Raw genomic sequence first — 17,170 nt, forward strand, 5'->3', positions numbered from 1 at the left:
ACAGCACATATCATACATTTATTTATTTGCCATTGTGAAAGGTTTCATTTTGTTTGGGAGGAGAGAGAACAAATAAACACACTTAATTGTTTACTTTAAAGACAAGAACATAAAACAATTTAAATACTCTCAGTCTTTTAAACTATATTTGGAATATTCAACTTATTTATTAAAGATGAGAAGAGGGATGGAACAGAAGATGGAAGGAGCAGAGGAAAGAAGCTAGAGGCAAAGAGTAAGAAGAAAAGAGACCAATAAAACAATCACAGAGACAGAAAACAATGGCACAGACAGGGCAATCTAGAGAAGACTATGAAGATGAAACAAAGGAAAGAGGCCATAGAAGGTGGGGAAAAGCACAAGGGTCCTGTGGTGTTCCCAAGGAAGGGCTGGGGGTCACTGTTGTAGAGGCACAACAGGCAATCAACTTGAAGCTATGGTAGAGTCCAGAACAAGGATCTTCACAACAGCCAGGAGGGTTGCAATAAGCACACAGCCCAGCTATTTTCATTTATGTATCACATTGGCATTATCTTGAATAGGTATTAAAAATATTGATTTTCTGTTTAGAGTAATTCTATGGATTTTGAGAAGTATTTAAGTAAATATTTAAAAAACTCTGTAAGTCGACTTAAATCTGCTACGCAGGTGGTGGGAAGTTAAAGCAAATGTCAGCAATATGGAAAACACGTGCTGGAGTGTGGAAAACATTGCATCGTGCCTGGGTGTTTGGGAGTGGTAAATGCCCAGGGAAAGTCCCAGATGGTGTGCCAGGGCATGAAGACCCTGAAAAGGTAGTGAAGTGAGTCTTTGGCGTGGTTCAAGCATCTATTATGGATGGCGTGTGTTCATGTATGTGTGCATATAAGAGTGTGTGTGTGTGTGTGTGTGTGTGTGTGTGTATAAGACATAGGGCTAAGGCTTTGAGAAAAGGAAGATTTCCCCACCAGCCCACTCTGACTTTGTTGGCCATGTCAGGCTACAGGCTGCTTGGAAAGTTTCATCTAATTTGTAAAATGCCAACAAAGGCTTTCCAGGAAAAAATCCCATATGCTACCACCAGGTCCATTTGAATGTGTGGTGCTGACCTGCCACCTGCCAACCAGGACTCTGAAAGACAGCCCCAAATGAGGAGCATACCTTTCTTTCCATGGAACATTACTCAGAAAGGGAAATGCAGAGGGAAAAAAAATCCCAACAGCCAAATTCAAGCATGGATTGAGTTACAGTGAGAACACGACAGCAGAATCACACACAGGACATCAATCTTACTTGTTCTCACCACTCCTGTCAGAGCATCACTGAAGCCTGAGGCCTGGGAGGCAAATATTTTCACATTGTAGTCCATCCCGCTGAGGAGGTTGGTGATAAGAATGGTGTTAATGTCCGCTCCCACAAAAGTTTCCAGAGTCTGGCCAGACACTGTAGGAGAAAGAGTATATTTCAATTACAAATGAATATGGGAAATCTGAAGCCAATTGTACTTATTATACAGAGGGCAAATGGCAGGGCTGGGGTTTGAACTTAAGTCTCTTCAGGCTCCAACACCTGCATACCTGACCACCAAGGTTATTTTAGGTGTCAGTCCTCTCCTCAGATATAGTTTTTCCTCTGGTGCTTACTCACAGAAGCTGGTTCAGTTCATAATCCACCATCCACCATATTGTGAGGCTTTCACAAACAGACACTATGTGGCCAAAGGCTATCCAGCACTTGCCAAATTGAAGAAGTCCTCTCAATTGACCTTTCTGAGACACCCATTTTGTCCCCAGCAGGCATGTAAATTGCAGCAAATTCTATCTATGCTGTAACTTATCACATGTGGGAGCCAACACTTATGCTACCATGGCAAGTTCTCTGATATTTTTTATTAAATTTTTAAATTTTCTTATATCATTGTTCATTTTTGTACAATATTTATTTTCTCCCTGCAGGTGTAGGTCCTTGTAAATCTCCCACCGCCACATCAGAGGACACTCTTATCCCAAGATCCTTGACTAGCTGGCTTCTTCAAGTCTTTACATTTTCTCCTTGTATCAAGGAGTTTTTGAGTTAGCATCATTAAAAACATTCCTTGCTAATTTATCCAAATTTATTTACCTCCTGCCTTTTCCTAGATGTGCTCATTCCTTAAGAACTTTGAATCAGCAACAACTTCCTAAATACTAACTAATTTACCTCAGAACTCTCTTTCCAACAATATATTTAAAAATTTATATATTTTTATATGTGTTTTCGCAGTAGCACATTCCCACCCCCAGGCTCTCAATGCAAATAATCATATACAGTTCTCCAACTTGACCTAGGACAGGATTTCTTAACCTTGCATTGTTGACATTTAAACAGGAAAATTTTTGATTCTGGAGCACTGGGATGGGGGAGGGGAGTGGACTATAAATTGTAGGATACTTAACTGTCCCCAGTAGATGCCAAAAGCCAGTTGAGACAATCTAAAATACTTCTGTTGAGCAGCAAAATTGTACTAATTGAGAAATCACTGACATAAAACAAAGCTATTTTCCCCTGGAAATTTTTGATAAATATAAAATGGGCCAAAGAACAAATTTGGAAAGACTGTCTTGCAAATTAACACAGGCCTTAGAATTAAGCAAGGAGACCCCATAAAAGGTGATGGGTCCCAAGAAATCAGTCTGGAGTAGATTAGTGTATTCTAATGCATCCATCGTCTAGTCTTGCTATTTCGCGCTCATGCTTCTCAGAGATGAAACATGGAGGTGGGAATATTTGTGGGAGTACTATGGACCTGGAAACAACAGTCAACAGATAATGGAACACAGTAGAAAAGACTGAAAAGTGATATAAAGATTTTTGTAACATCTTAGATAACAGGGTGAGACTAACATTTTCGAGGGCAGATAGTTTTTTAATAGTCTTATAGTGCCCATGTTAACCTCCTGCCTAATCTTCACAGAAGGGCAAAGTGTCGAGAAATGATACTACCACGGGGGCTGATGCACACGGCTCCTCTCCACTGGCCTACAAACCAAGGGCGCAATTGCCCCTATTGGCATGAGTCTCTTGCCTTCGGGGTATAATTATGTGGAGGTAGGAGGGAGGGGGTCTCCTGATCAAGGTGGCTAAAAAGTTAATAGAAAATCCTTTCATGATCATAATCTTAGGACTTTGATGAATTTTATACTCAACAGAGTTTCTAAAATGATGGGACAGAGAAGTTGGTAAAGGAAATTTTCCCTTTCATCCAATTGATAAGAGATTAGTAAGAGGTAGAAGAATTACAAAACAGAGATTTTGAATAGTTAGACTATTATATATCTCTACAGAGTCATTGAGTCATAGGTGCCTCCTACTCCTGTAGAGTCAAGACTGTTCCTTAGGCAGTTATTTGCCTGGGTGAGTGAATATTCTGTTTATTAATGTGCCCCCTTGTTTTTTTGCAGGGGTCTTAATTTTATGATTTTGATCAAATCTATCCTCACACTGACCATACTAATAAAGCTTTTCAAAACAGGTCAGAAGCCCTTCCCACCTTTTCAAACCAAAGAAAGTCGAAACAAAAACTAATTTATCTTAAAAGACACTTTAGATCCTAGTCATGGCCACATATTTTTAAAAAGGATTCCTTACCACTGACAGGTTTGTAGACGATCCTGTAGCCCTTCGCAGGGGAGGGTGGGGGATCCCAAGTAATGCGCAGCCTGTTGTACCATTCTTCTGAGACCCGTAAGTTTTGGGGACCAGATGGTGGCACTGAGTTGGAGGGAAGGAAAAACAGAGGCTTAGTGTGATATCTACGTTTATGACCAACACTAACAAAATCTAAGATATCTTTCTATAATGTTAAAAATTTTTAACAAATGTGCTAAAACAAAAAACAAGACTTTGAGAATCTTTGGTTGTCTTAAACGTTAAATATATAGTAAATAATTGTTTTGTGGTGACTTTTTTTGTTCATTCATTGTTTTTGTTTTTTTTTTTTTTGGTTCCTTTTTCTTTGGTTAATTTTAAGTAAAACTAAACTGAATAGTATTTATTAAAATTTTCTGTCCAGATGACACTGGGTCCCACTATCAAAGTGTGTGTGTACATCAATGTCAAGGGCCATGATCACAGTATTGATGAAGGTGACTCTCACAGGGAAGACTCTCATCAGTTATTTGGTTCTCATCTTCATACCACCTACATTATTTAGAATTTTATATTATTATTTGCCCATTTTTTCTTTTTCTTTTTTTAAAAATTTATTTTTATTTATTTATGCATATAACATCTGGGGTGTAGGCCAGAGGCGCAGGGCGGATGGTGAGAGGACTCATCAGAGTCAGAGTAGGGAACAGAACAGGTGGAACTAAACTGAAATACACTGCTGAGGGGAGTAGTGGGTGAGACAGGAGAGGTCTGCTGCGCCATGTGGGGTTAGCTCCCTGGTGGGTGATCGAACTCATGCCACAGTGGCTGGCGATAGCTTGATAGCACTGAGACTTCAACCCCTGTGCCACCAGGGAGGCCCCTCATTTGTTAATTTTTTCAAAGAATCACAGCCATGTATTTGGAAGATCTTTGTAAACTATTATGCACATTGATGGATATTATTACCAATCTCATTTTGTTCTTAATAGAATGTAGTTGTGTTGACCACTGCTTAAAACAAGTAGACCATCCATTAACACTTTGAAATAAGTTTACTATGTAGATGTTGTTACATGTAATGAATGGTATGTCTATAATGAGACTTAAGTCTTATTTCTATAGGAATAGTCTTTAAATCATTATTATTTGTGTGATTACATCTATAGTAGAATATTTTACAAATTAAGCTAACTTTTAACATATAAAGGTGGAAAGTAGACCTATAAGGCTGTTTAACTAGCCACAAGACGGAGGGGTTTTATTTTCTCACCTCCTTCCTCCTCTCCCCTCTCCCTTACCCCTCCCTTCAGCTCCACTCCCCACTGTGATAGGGTTCACATTAAATTTATGGAAGATTAGGGCCTCCCCAGTGGCGCAGCAGTTGAGCGCTGGGAGCGCTGGGTTGTGAAGCTGCCCGCAGCCTCTGCAGCACCGGTTCGATCCCCGGCTGCTCCCCGGCCACCAGAGGAGGGTCCCACATGGCGCGCAGACCTCTCCTGCCGCCTGCTGCTCCCTTCTGCCTGCTCTGCTCCCCGCTCTGGCTCTGGTGAATTCTCTCGCCCTTCCGTGCTTCTGACTGTACCCAGTGCTTGTATAAATCAGTAAATCAATCAATAAATCAATCTTTTGTAAAAATAAATAAATGAATGAATAAATTTATGGAATATTAGAATGTTAAACAAGATGGCTTAAAACCAACTTAGAATAGCAGAATATATTATGCTTATTTAAATCATCCTTGTCTGCTTTTTTTAACAACCTAGATTTAAGACAAAGAAGGATGATGTATTTAAAGCACATAGTAGGTACTCCATAAATGCTAAATGAATACTACTCAATTTTCTTCTTTAAGAATTGTTTAGGTATGTGGTTCTCAGAATTTATTTTGAAACAAAATACCAAACATACTAGAAATTCCAACATGTAGATTAAGCTGAGATCAAGTCAAGATCCCACTGCACTGGCATAAGTGGAGTGAAGAGCTGGGTGCCCACCCACTGTCACACCACTGTTTTTTGTTTTTTTTTTTCTTTTTCCTCTTTGCTTCAGTAGGATCTCAAAAGGAATAACAGTAGGAACTCGTAAGACTCACAATACTCTGGATGTTTAGCAAAATGTGCAAGCATGGTGGGAGTCTGGGTGGAGGCATTCCCCATGCAGGCACAGGAAGGAGGGATAGATGCTGTCACATAAGGAGAAGCCAATTTGCTTTGCTGAGAAGAATCAGAAGCTGGGCTGTAGAATTTTAATAACTTGGACAGACTTAGTTGAAAAATCTCCAGCTGGGTGTCCAGGTCTAGAATTCCATCCTAGCCATCATCCTCTAACCACATCCCCTCATCACATATCACCATGGTAAGTGTGGTACATGAAAGATGGCATAGATTTCTTTGACTGTCCTCCCATTGAGCAGTAAAGGTTGTGACTCTCTTTGAATCTGGGAGTGTCCCATGACCACAGCAGACAGCTGTGGATCTACAGACAAGAGCAGAAGTGATGTGGACTAGCCCAGACATAGCTCTGTAGTGTCCTAGCAGTCTCCACTTTCTGCCTCTTAGAATTCTTGAGTCACCATGTAAGAACTAGGACTATCCAGATATCCCCCCAAGATGCCAACATGTGGGTTTAGTTGTCTTGGTGCCTCCAGATCAACACTGCCACCAGCTTACTGTAACCCACACTATGTGAAATAAAAGGATTTCTCGGCAAGCCCTGTCTAATTTTCTGACCTACAAAATCATGTGAAATAACAAAATGGTGACTATTTTAAACCACCAGGATAATCTACAGATAAATATAGACAATCAGTCATGAAGACACCAAGATTTGAGTGCTTTAATGAGGGGTTTCCATGCCAACCCCTCACTTGATCATCACAGCCAAGTTCATCTAGAACAAACATTCTTCATGCCTCCTCTGTGCCACACCGCAGTGTGCAGTGGGGAACAGTACAGAGGAGGTCCTGGGCTTTCCAGAGACGGGAGACAAGTAAGAACATGCCATACAGTAAATAGTGCCACCGTCTGATCAAAACAAGCAAGCAACCCAATCAAAACTATGATGGTATCGTCAAGAGTGGGAGCTACTTTGTGTTGTCACAAAGTCTGAGATGACACTGAACTGAAACCAAAATGACAAGTGTCAGAAATGCAAGCATCTGAAAAAAGAAGATAGAAGGACTCTTCTGTGTGGAAGGGACAAAGGTCCTGAGGCAGGAGATTAAAGTTTCCAGAAAAGAGTAGGAAAGAAAGTCAGGTTGGGCAATCGTTAGATGATGGGATGTGAGAGACCAGCAGGGTCTAGGTCACATAGGACCTTAGAGGTCCGTGGGAGGCTGTTGGAATTTATCTGGATACAACAGGAAGTCACTGGCATACTTGAGAGAGGCACAACATGAGAAAATTTTTGCTTTGTAAAGCTCCTCCAGCTCCTGTGAGGAGAATGAAGTGTCCCAGAGTGGAAGCAAGAGGAAGCTCTAAGCACTCATTGTAGTGAGTGTGACACAAATAGGAACAGAACACTTAAACGAAGAGAAAGTTGACTGGCACATAGAAGGCATTTTGGAGAATCAACAAGACTTGGGATAAATTAGATGTTGGAGGGTAGATGTAGGTTTTTTAAGTTTTAAATATAAGAACATTGAAGCCCAGAGCAGTCAAGCAATTTGCCCCATGTCACACAGCTTGCATGCGTGAGGACAGGATTCAAACACAGATCTTCTGTCTCCACGTAGTCTTTTGCTCTCTCACCACACTCGGTGTGGTTTTCCGGATGTGTTACAGGAAACAAGCATTTTCAATTCATTACTATCTTCAGGGAGAAAACTTCACTCACAAGTTTTTCCAGGAGCGGAGACACTGACACCTTCTCCGTCATCGTAGATGGGGGTCACTGTGACTTTGTATTCGGTGTTGGAAAGCAGAGGCTTCAGAAGGAGATGGTTCTGGCTTCCAGGCACCATAACCTGGGCACAAAAGCAAAGGACGGTGGTTTTAGTCATCAGCACTGTCGGCACTCTGAAATAATCAGAAGCAAGATGTGCTTGGAGAGTGATGAGAAAAAAAGAGCATTCATGCAAAAGCATTTCTCTCTGAAATTCCCCTCTCAACATCCCTTCATTTACAATCACTAATGTAGGATTAAATGTGAAGCATTCTAGACGCTAGGGAATAGTATTTTCTCATCATCTTCTCAGCACTTGTAAAGTATCCAGAAGAGAGAATAATCATTTATTTGGAAAGCAGGTGTTGATCACTTAGGAGTGTTCCTTGTATAACCCAGCTTGCTTGACATTTTTGATTCTACTTAAGAATCCTCTTGGAAATTCAGCCTTCCAGTACTCACCCTTTCAGAGAAACTAATCGCAGCACTTTTAAAAAGGACAGATGCTAGCCAAAAACAACAGAACACACATTAAACACAAGTTTTCTGAGTCAAAACATTCATCAGCAACACTAAGAAATGTGGCCATCTTTTCATTTCTGCAAGGAGATGTCCTTCTCAATCTGAAGCCACCATCATTCCATCTCTTAAGTTTGCAAAAAATGAAATGCCAACATGGGGTAGACACCACACGACTATCAGTTCCAATTCTGGCATCCCTAGAAGAATCTATGGACCTGAAAAGCCACGTTTCCATGCTCAAACCACAAACCTCTGCCTGTGCTCCAGTAGTAAGATACTGGCATGTCCCCGGGCCATTTAAAGAGCTTAATCATGGCTGGAAAAATGCTAGGGTGTAAGAACTGACCCAAGAGCGTTTGAGGAGTCACAAGACTGAGACAGCTGGAGCTAGTTGCTTTTCGATTCAAGGGCTGGGTAAAGTGCCAGCAGGCAAAAGGACTGTGCCGTGTATGTCTGGATGAGGGTAGGAAACAATAAATCATGAAATAAGCCATAGAAAGCCTTGAGATGAACTCAGAAGGAGCGGTTGCTAAGATATTTCTAAACTCTAAAAGCAATACTTTTTAAAATTTATATATGAAAAAATAGGAAGTCTGAATTAGGTATTTTTATATTGGATTCACATGATTTTGCTCCTCATATGAAATGACGCTGAAATATTACACGGTTGTATTGATATGGTACTGTGGGTGTTGAGGGGAGACTTTTTATTGGGAACTCTGTTGTATTCTAGAGTGAGTTAGGTAGCCTGGACACTAAGGACATGTAAAGGAAGAATTGTGGTTGCCCTGACTTATATTAACTCCGTCAACACAGCTTCTTCGGGTGTTTCATTTCAATATAACTTGTCCATGGCACAGAGCCTGGGCATTCGTTCCAAGTTGACTGTCTGATACACCATCCAGGTTGATGTTCCTTAAATATTTTCATCTCTCAAACTGAGAAGTACAAGACCTTGGAATCAACCAAATTTAGCCTGTGGAGTACTAAAAAGCAATTGTACCATCTTGGAGGACTCATTTAACTTCCCAGGAAGTACTTGCTATGGTTTATAATAATAGTCATCATTTGCCCAGCATTATTATGTGCCAGGTGCTACTCTAAGAATTCTAATAGAGTATCATTACACTGATTTTATAGTGGGGGGAATTCCGGCCCACATGGCTATTAAGTAAAGGAGCTATATTGACAATTGATTTCCTACATAATGGATCAGAGGAACCTCACTTTACCCACCACCCACCTCCCCACATGCCTGCATGGCTTGCAAGCAATGCATCCTTCTTTATCCTAATGATCCTCCTTCCCCAGGAGAAAATGCAAGTCTCTTATGCCAAGTTCCTTCTGCTTGGCCTCTGCTTGTTTGCACAAAGCAGGGTAAAGATAGGCTTCTACTGAAAACAGATGCTACAGGTCTTAGCAGATGGTGGTTGTGTTTATAAAACAATTCTATAAAAGATGTGCATAATTACATGAGATGCAAATCTAGCCAGCAAACTTCATGTTTTCAATATTTTCTGAGATGCAACTTCATGTCTGGCTCCATTACCGCTCACAACTCCTCCGAGCAGCCTGGATCCCTCCCTACAAGCTGTTTCCTCCGTAGAAGGAGGATTCCCTGCTCCTTATTATGTCCCTGTATCAAAAAGTTCTGTCTCTAGATAGTGATTCTCATGCCACGTAGTGAAATTCTGAGAGCAATTGCTTTAAACCCCATCCATTGAAGACATTCATTTTATAAAATGCAATAAAACAAAATTGCTAGGAAAAAATGATCTTGTTCTTGGGTCTGGCAGCAATGTCAATTTGCTACCAATGTATCTAGAAGCTTAATCTTAATATCTGAACTTAAATTGTAGGAGACTAAGCCACACTTGGAATATCCCCGCTCTAGAACATGTCTTGCTGCTAAGAATTCAAGTCATAGTTATGGATTTTGACATCTAATTTCCAGAAAAGCCTGAAATCCTGATCAGCCTTTCACAAATAAAGATGTGTGATCCTAACAACAAATTTCAGGGCAATGTCAGTTCACTCTTCCGTAACTCAGAGGAGAGTTGAAAGCCAGCCTATGTGAAATATTTGAGAGGTAGTTTTAATGTTCCAGGAGCCCAAAAGATTTTTATTGAAAGTATTTGGTAGGTTTGATTACTCTAAGAAAAAATATAAATTCTTCACTTACCTTAACCTGAAAAGTAAACTTAATTGCCCTTGACTTTGGTTTACAAAGTTATATACACATACTACTTGTCAACTCCAATACTCTATCTTATTATTTCCTTGTGTACATTTAATCAGCTTTTACAACTAATGAAAATTTGAAGACATAGTAAAAAGACTTTCTTCTAATCCGGACTCAATTCCTATTTTATTTTATAATATATGTTAGTCATGTCTTTCCCTGTCATGCATTACTATTTTAAGATATTCACGGGGATTTAAGGATAAAAGGATTTCACTGTAAATTTTGATATAGATCTGCAACTGCCTGTTCTACCTTAGTTTCATAATCTAAATCTTGATCTATCCTGATACTAACATTACATTTACATAGTGGTGACACTTTATAAAAACACTGAGATACAAATTCTCAATTAATCCTCAGTGGCATACCTGAAAAAAATGCCTGTAAATTAGTGTGCACAAATTAGTGTGCACAAATTAGTGAGCACTGGACTAACTGCTAGATAGTCTTCTATCTAGCAGTTTCCTCTAGATAGCAGAAATACTTCTGCATAATCACCACCAAATTTATCATTATTTTTCATTTTCATTGAGTTTATTTAACTAGGGCACATGTGTGTTTAAGACTTTTGATCTTTTTTTTTTTCCTTCATGTACATTTCTGAGTGTTTCCAAATAAACAGTGTAAAATGAAAGAAACTAGCAAGAAGAAAATTATCAAGAAACAATCCAAAGTCAATATTATTATTATTTTACCTTGGATAGCTAGCAACTGCACATATGAGATTAAATTGGTACTCTTTCCAAATTAGCAGGAATAATTTACCAAGAAACTGAATGTGCTTCTTGGAAAGAGTGAAACAGTAAAAACCAAAAATAAAACTTTTACTCTGGGAAGTTTTCATGGGTCTTATTTTTTAGGAACTAAATCAAAACACAAGGACAATAGCAAGAGAAAGAAAACATATAAATTCATTTTTAGTTGCTATCCCTAAACCAACTATAAAATTTATTTGAATTTGTTAGTCACGAACTACTTGAAATATATGGTGTGAGTGAAATTGTAATTCAACCTTTTTTGTTCAAGTGCCCACTAACTTTCCATGTTTTCCATGACCAACATAATGGGCCTTCCAGCTTCTCAGGGTTATCACTGTATATTCTGTCTCCCCCATCAGCCTGAAATAAAGAACTTCCTTCAGAGAATTTTGGGCTCAAAAAATGATTTCTGTAAGCATGCAAATTAAAATTTCATCACAGGCTTTGTAAGTAAGGAAGAAGAAGAAAGGATAATAATGTTATTCTTGAGCAATGATAAATTTGTAGGTATTTCCTAGAATGTCTTAAAAATAATGCGGCAGTGGATAAGACATGCAAATAGCAAGGCTAACTAGGGCATATTCATAATCCATGACTAAAAGAAAATTTTCTTTTGGACCCAAATTGGAACTATCTGCTCTGAATAGGAAACATGCCTATGAAATAATTTTCAGGTTCTAGATGAAAAGGGATGATATGGTAGAAATTAAGAAAATATGGGAAAGCCATGATTTTTAAGCCTGTACCCAGATTTCCCATCTAGAAAAAGAAATACAGCTGAAATGACTTAAAGAAACCTCAACATATAAAATTCTAAATTCCTGAAGGGAGATACTCTTATGATTAAGAATAAGTTAAACTTGATTATTAATCTGCTCAAAATGACTGGATGTCAGTAAAAAACATATAGCTCTGTTAACAGCTGGTATTTTATTAGCAACACTTGAGCATAACACCTTCTGTGTATGCTTTACTTAAAAAGAAATGATCAGGGGTCTCCCTGGTAGAGCAAGGGGTTAAGCACCGCACTATGAAGCAATCCGCAGCCTCTGCAGCATGAGTTCAATCCCCAGCCGGCCAGGGAGCAACACACATGGTGCAGTAGACCTCTCCTGTCTCACCCGCTGCTCCCCTCAGCAGTGTATTTCAGTCAGTCTGCCTGTTCTGTTCCCCACTCTGTCTCTGGTGAATCCTCTCATCCCCCACCCCACACCTCTGGCCTGTACCCCAGCTCTTGTATGCATAAATAAATAAAATCTTTCAAAAAAAAGGATCAGATTCCTAAGGGCAAAAAAAGCTTTACACATACACATACACACACACACACACACACACACACACACACAAATATATGTTTAAATGTATGTTAAAATTTCTACTAAAATATATAATTTATAATATCTATTTTACTATATATGCACACACACATGAGCATATAATGGACTTTTTATGGCCCAACTTCGATGCCTCACAGTTGTCAAGGCAATAGAAGCAACACAGAGAACAAGGATCAGAAGCTTTGTCAATATGAAGCAGGTTATAGATGTGGCATGTTTTAGAGACAGGAAGGACATCAAGCAATGAGCAAATTTGAATTGACCAAAAACACTTGTTTCTGGAGATGGTAGGGTCACGAGAAATGAAGAGTCAATCAAGTTGCATTCATCTCCAGCGATAGCCTTGTTAGCTTGGTTAGTCAGGGGAGTGGCGAAGGTTCTAGGGGGCAGGATTTATACAGACCGTTCCTACCACTTCTTCCGTGGGGTCCCCTTGAGCAGTCAGGTAGGTGACCCTGAACTGCTGCACACTGCTGTCTGAAATGTCCCATGTTACCCGCAGGCTAGAAGTGGTTTCATCATCTACAACCAGGTTTCTGATTCCTGTCCGGAAAACTGGAATAAACACAACCAAGGATTAAAGAATTTTTAATCCATCATAGTCCAAAATGAGTTACAGAGGTGATGTGTGGATGTGGCAACAAGTATTTCATGTATCTCTCATGTAGACCCAAACAAAGTCAGAGCAGCTTCCTGTTCTTCTAACCTCAGCTTAGTGTTAATGGAAACCATGATGTCCAAGAGCAAGCAAAATTAGGCTTAAGAGATGCTTACAAGTTGAGACTATAACCTCCAAACTGACAGTTCTGTATACCTACCAGTCAGGGGAACTGAGAAGTCCCCAGACTCAGCCCAAAGGGAAACCCAAAGAGGCCCCTATTGATGAACATTTCTTGCTAGTTTGGTGGAGAAGTTGACATGGTGGACCAGATATGGTCAGCCCTGTGAGCAATCCAGCACCCATCATACATATCATTCATCTCTTCCTGCCATTGTTTCATTGCTTGGCACTCAAAGCACAGCTCTTTCATCATGGCTGCCCCTATCCATTCAGGCCACACAGGTAGTATCCCTTCTCTCATATCTGACCAAAACTCCTTCACCGTGGTCTCTGATATATTCTTTCTCATCTCCCAAGGTGCCTGCTCCCTCATTTGTACTGTTTTTTTCCTCCTCCCTTCTGTCCTGACTTCATTTTGTTCATTCCTACTGACTCACTCTTCTCTTCATGAATCATTCATTCAGCAAACATTTGCTGTGCTTTTCCTGTGTCAGTGTGTTTTAGGACCTGGAGATACACAGTGATTACTTCTTGACGTAAATAGTAAAAGCATCACAGTGGTGGGGAAGGTTGTCATTGACCAGGCAAAGCTGGAGAAGGGTAACAGGCAATGGATGAGGAACTGGATGGCAGGAGGAAAGCATGAAAATATAGTTGAGGCCAAGTAGGAAAGCAAGATATCAGGAAGGACCTTGGGTGTTACGATAAAGACATTTGGGGGAACAGGAAGTACCCGATAAAAATTAACTGAAGAATGAAAAGAATCAGTGAATGAATGGGTAATGAAAAGATACTAAAGGATTTTAGGAGAGAAATAAATAGTATCAAATTTATGTTTTACCTAGCTGACTATGCAAGCTACTTGGGAGGTACAAGACAGTGGAGGATAAAGTGAAGCTGAGAGAGGAAACAGCTGATGTTAGAAAAACAATAGACCAACCATGCCTCTGTAAGCAACTGAAATGCAAGGAAACCATGATATAAATAATTCTGCAAAGAGCCCAGAGCTCACTAAGATAGAGATCTATCACTAAGATAGAGTGATCTGGGGGTTGCTGTGGTAACGTCCTCTGAAAGTCTAAATGAGACCTCCCTAAGTTAAGATGGAGGAGGTAGATGGATATAATAGTGGGAACAGTAAACTAGAAGACACACTGACATTTAGGGGAAAGAAAAGGTTGAGAGGCTTTAGGAGGAGTAAAATTTGAACTGGCATGGCCCATTTCTAATTAATGATATCATATGCATAAAACTAGTATAACACAACCTCTGTTCAAAGAAAAATTTTCTCATGGATAAATGGGCTTCTGTTTGTTCTTACCTGAAGTCACAGTTTTAGTAGGCGCTATTGTCGTGGCTATTTCTGTCCAAACACTGTCAACTAATGAAAAGAATAATGTTACTTAAAAAGTCTGTCATGATAATAACTCCATACATTCATGTAGAGCATTTCAAGCATTCAAAGAAAATTTGACGTATGTTATCTCACTTGCTGCTCATAATAACCTTGGCTATGGTTACAAGACTAAAGAAGTGAATTATAAATAAGACAGATATTCTCTCTAGTCCACAGATAAGGCAACTAAAACCCAAATAAGATAAATGTTCTAATGAGGACTACCGGTATAATAAACCTTTGAATTATACCTGCAAAATTGTGAATCCTCTCGATTACTTTGAAATGATGATAGCCATGATCATTAAAGGAAATTAGACAGTACTATCAATCAGGTTGTGAAAGGGCTACCAAATAAAACCAAAAGGAAGGCAATATGCTTAGGCAAGAAGCACCTCTTCTATTTCCAGTATCCCAGTTGGGCATCCAAGGGAAATGAGTGGCTGGATGGTGTTCCATTCTTGAAGGTCAATATATTTATGTACCACTTCTGGACAACTCGCTGCCATTAACTCAGAGCTTTAGGAACTGCCTCAACTGAGGTCAGAGACTGTCAAGGGTACCTTCAATGAGTAGGGATGTAAACCCCTTTGTGTCAGCTGGGACAACTCAAAAGGGTCCTCCAAACTCCCGAGTTTCTAATAAAATCAGCTGAGTATTCAGTTTCAGCTTCTCCCTAAGTCTTATGCTACGCTCTTTTTGTCCTTCCAGATGTACCCCCCACTACCTCCTATATGCAATTTTCTCTCTCAAAACTTGATTTCAGTGAACCCAATAAATAATAATTTAATAGTGGTTAATACTTCACAAGAAACTAAGGGATGAATAAATCAGCAAGTGAATTTTGCACAAGATTCTTAGAACAAAGATCAACTTGGAAATTCAAGAAACTCTTGGACACGTTAGTTATCAGTTTGTTCATTTATTCACTGAAATGTTATTTAATCTATCCATCCATCAATCCATCCAACCACCCATCCATTCAGTAACTATCTACTGTTTAGTTAAAATATGCCAAGTACTATGCTAAGTACTTGGAATATTATGGTAAATAAAACCATTGGTACCTCTGCCTTCATGGAGATAATAGTCTAGGATTCTAAAATGATACGTTAGTTTCATTGCAGGTAAAAATATACAAAGAATCCTAGGGGACCAATGAAAATTGAGTCTCTATTTTCTGGGATAAGGCATATGGGGAAGGAATCTGAAGGAGTGAAGTGGGTGTCAGAAGCTGAAGAAATCCATCTCGGCCACACCAAAACTTACGTGTGGTCCCCACAGCAGTCACCACCTCGCTCTCACTGCCGTCCTCCAGCACAGCCAACAGTGAAACTTCATATTCAGTGCCTGGATCCAGACCTTCAATAACATGGGAATCTTGGTCTTCTTGTAGGACAACCTAAAAATATTTGGAGCTTGGTTACTGGTGCTTAGTTACTTGAATAACAGTAAGGGAAAAAAGGAAAAAAATATAAAAAGGAAAATATTACCCTGAGTATAAGCAAGAAACAGCTAAGTATAAAGAACCCCAGAGCTGCTAAATTCAATTTTAAAGTCCAACTAGAGATCTGAGTCTTTTCAATTCCCTTGGATATAAACTATTAATATAGCAAAAGTAACATTTTGGAGTTGTATTCAATGCCATTTATGAAAGTCAAAGAATCTGATAATATACCACATGATTGACATTTACAAACTTTCATGTCATGCAAAATACTAATTAATTCTGGTATTTTTAATCTATCCTACAGTCAAAAACAACTCAGATAAAATGCTCTGGGTTTATTGTCATTGTCTCAGACAACTCACTTCTCCAGTCTTCCCACCGTAGACTGGAATCCACATCAACTTGTGTTGCCCTTCATCAGCCGAGAGAGGATGCCAGGTCACTCGAAAACTATCTGTCGCCACCTCATCAATTTCCAGGTATTGCTCGGCTGGAACTTCCTCTGTAAGCCAAGGAAGGAGATTTTGACAGGGACATGAGAAGGCAAGAAAGCCAAGACTCAAACAGTTCCTGGGGCCACAGGAGAAAACTTTTTGAGGACTCTCTTTAGGGAAGGAAGCACATGGAAGCAGGGAAAGCCATCAGTCCAGTGCTATCGTGTTTCTGTTTCCCACATTTACCCAAAGCATGAACTAGGAAGACGATGTAAACAACAGATTTTTTGAAAGTTTTCCAGTATTTTCTAGAACTCTTAAATTCTCTATCCGATTCTTTTCATTAACTACAAATCAGAGTGTCGTATTCATTACATGACAGAGATATTATTTCCCAAGTATTTTGAGGAAATTAACAAATTTCTGAGGTCTGAGAAGTGTTCCTTTGAGCTCTATTAGTTTTCATGCTTAGTAATAAGTTAAATCCTTCATCCCTTCAACTTGTACATGTGGTGGCCATCAGAAGTGAAAAGATAATTTATCAGATGTTCCACAATTACATGCTTTACACACTTTGTGATGTACAACAGAGAGAGCAATACATGTAACCTACACAAAATGAACTGCAAACCAATTATATTTATTATCTGAAATCAAGGATTTTTAAAACTCTTTGAGAGGACACCACAAAAATTCCTACTCGAGTTAGTCCTTGGAAGGTTTTGAGAAATTGCTGAACTTTTTTCTGGGAATATA

At 39.4% G+C, this 17,170-nt stretch overlaps 1 protein-coding gene across 3 annotated transcripts in view; it reads right to left on the bottom strand.

Moving 5' to 3' along the window:
• The window catches only part of COL14A1 (collagen type XIV alpha 1 chain), a 161,158-nt gene that overhangs the window by 90,773 nt on the left and 53,215 nt on the right, over positions 1 to 17,170 (bottom strand). For 2 of the 3 annotated variants that reach the window (XM_037502239.2, XM_054692008.1), the window contains exons 16-22: positions 16,343 to 16,482; positions 15,800 to 15,932; positions 14,456 to 14,515; positions 12,757 to 12,908; positions 7,444 to 7,573; positions 3,607 to 3,729; positions 1,273 to 1,422 (exon numbers count right to left, since the gene is read on the bottom strand). In XM_037502239.2, coding sequence (XP_037358136.1) covers positions 1,273 to 1,422; positions 3,607 to 3,729; positions 7,444 to 7,573; positions 12,757 to 12,908; positions 14,456 to 14,515; positions 15,800 to 15,932; positions 16,343 to 16,482 — 888 coding nt within the window. The remainder of the gene's footprint in view (positions 1 to 1,272; positions 1,423 to 3,606; positions 3,730 to 7,443; positions 7,574 to 12,756; positions 12,909 to 14,455; positions 14,516 to 15,799; positions 15,933 to 16,342; positions 16,483 to 17,170) is intronic. The other variant, XM_054692006.1, reaches the window with a different exon arrangement.

This window comes from Talpa occidentalis, unplaced genomic scaffold (genome assembly GCF_014898055.3).
Source record: "Talpa occidentalis isolate TD23 unplaced genomic scaffold, MPIMG_talOcc4v2.1, whole genome shotgun sequence".
Classification (NCBI taxonomy): domain Eukaryota; kingdom Metazoa; phylum Chordata; class Mammalia; order Eulipotyphla; family Talpidae; genus Talpa; species Talpa occidentalis.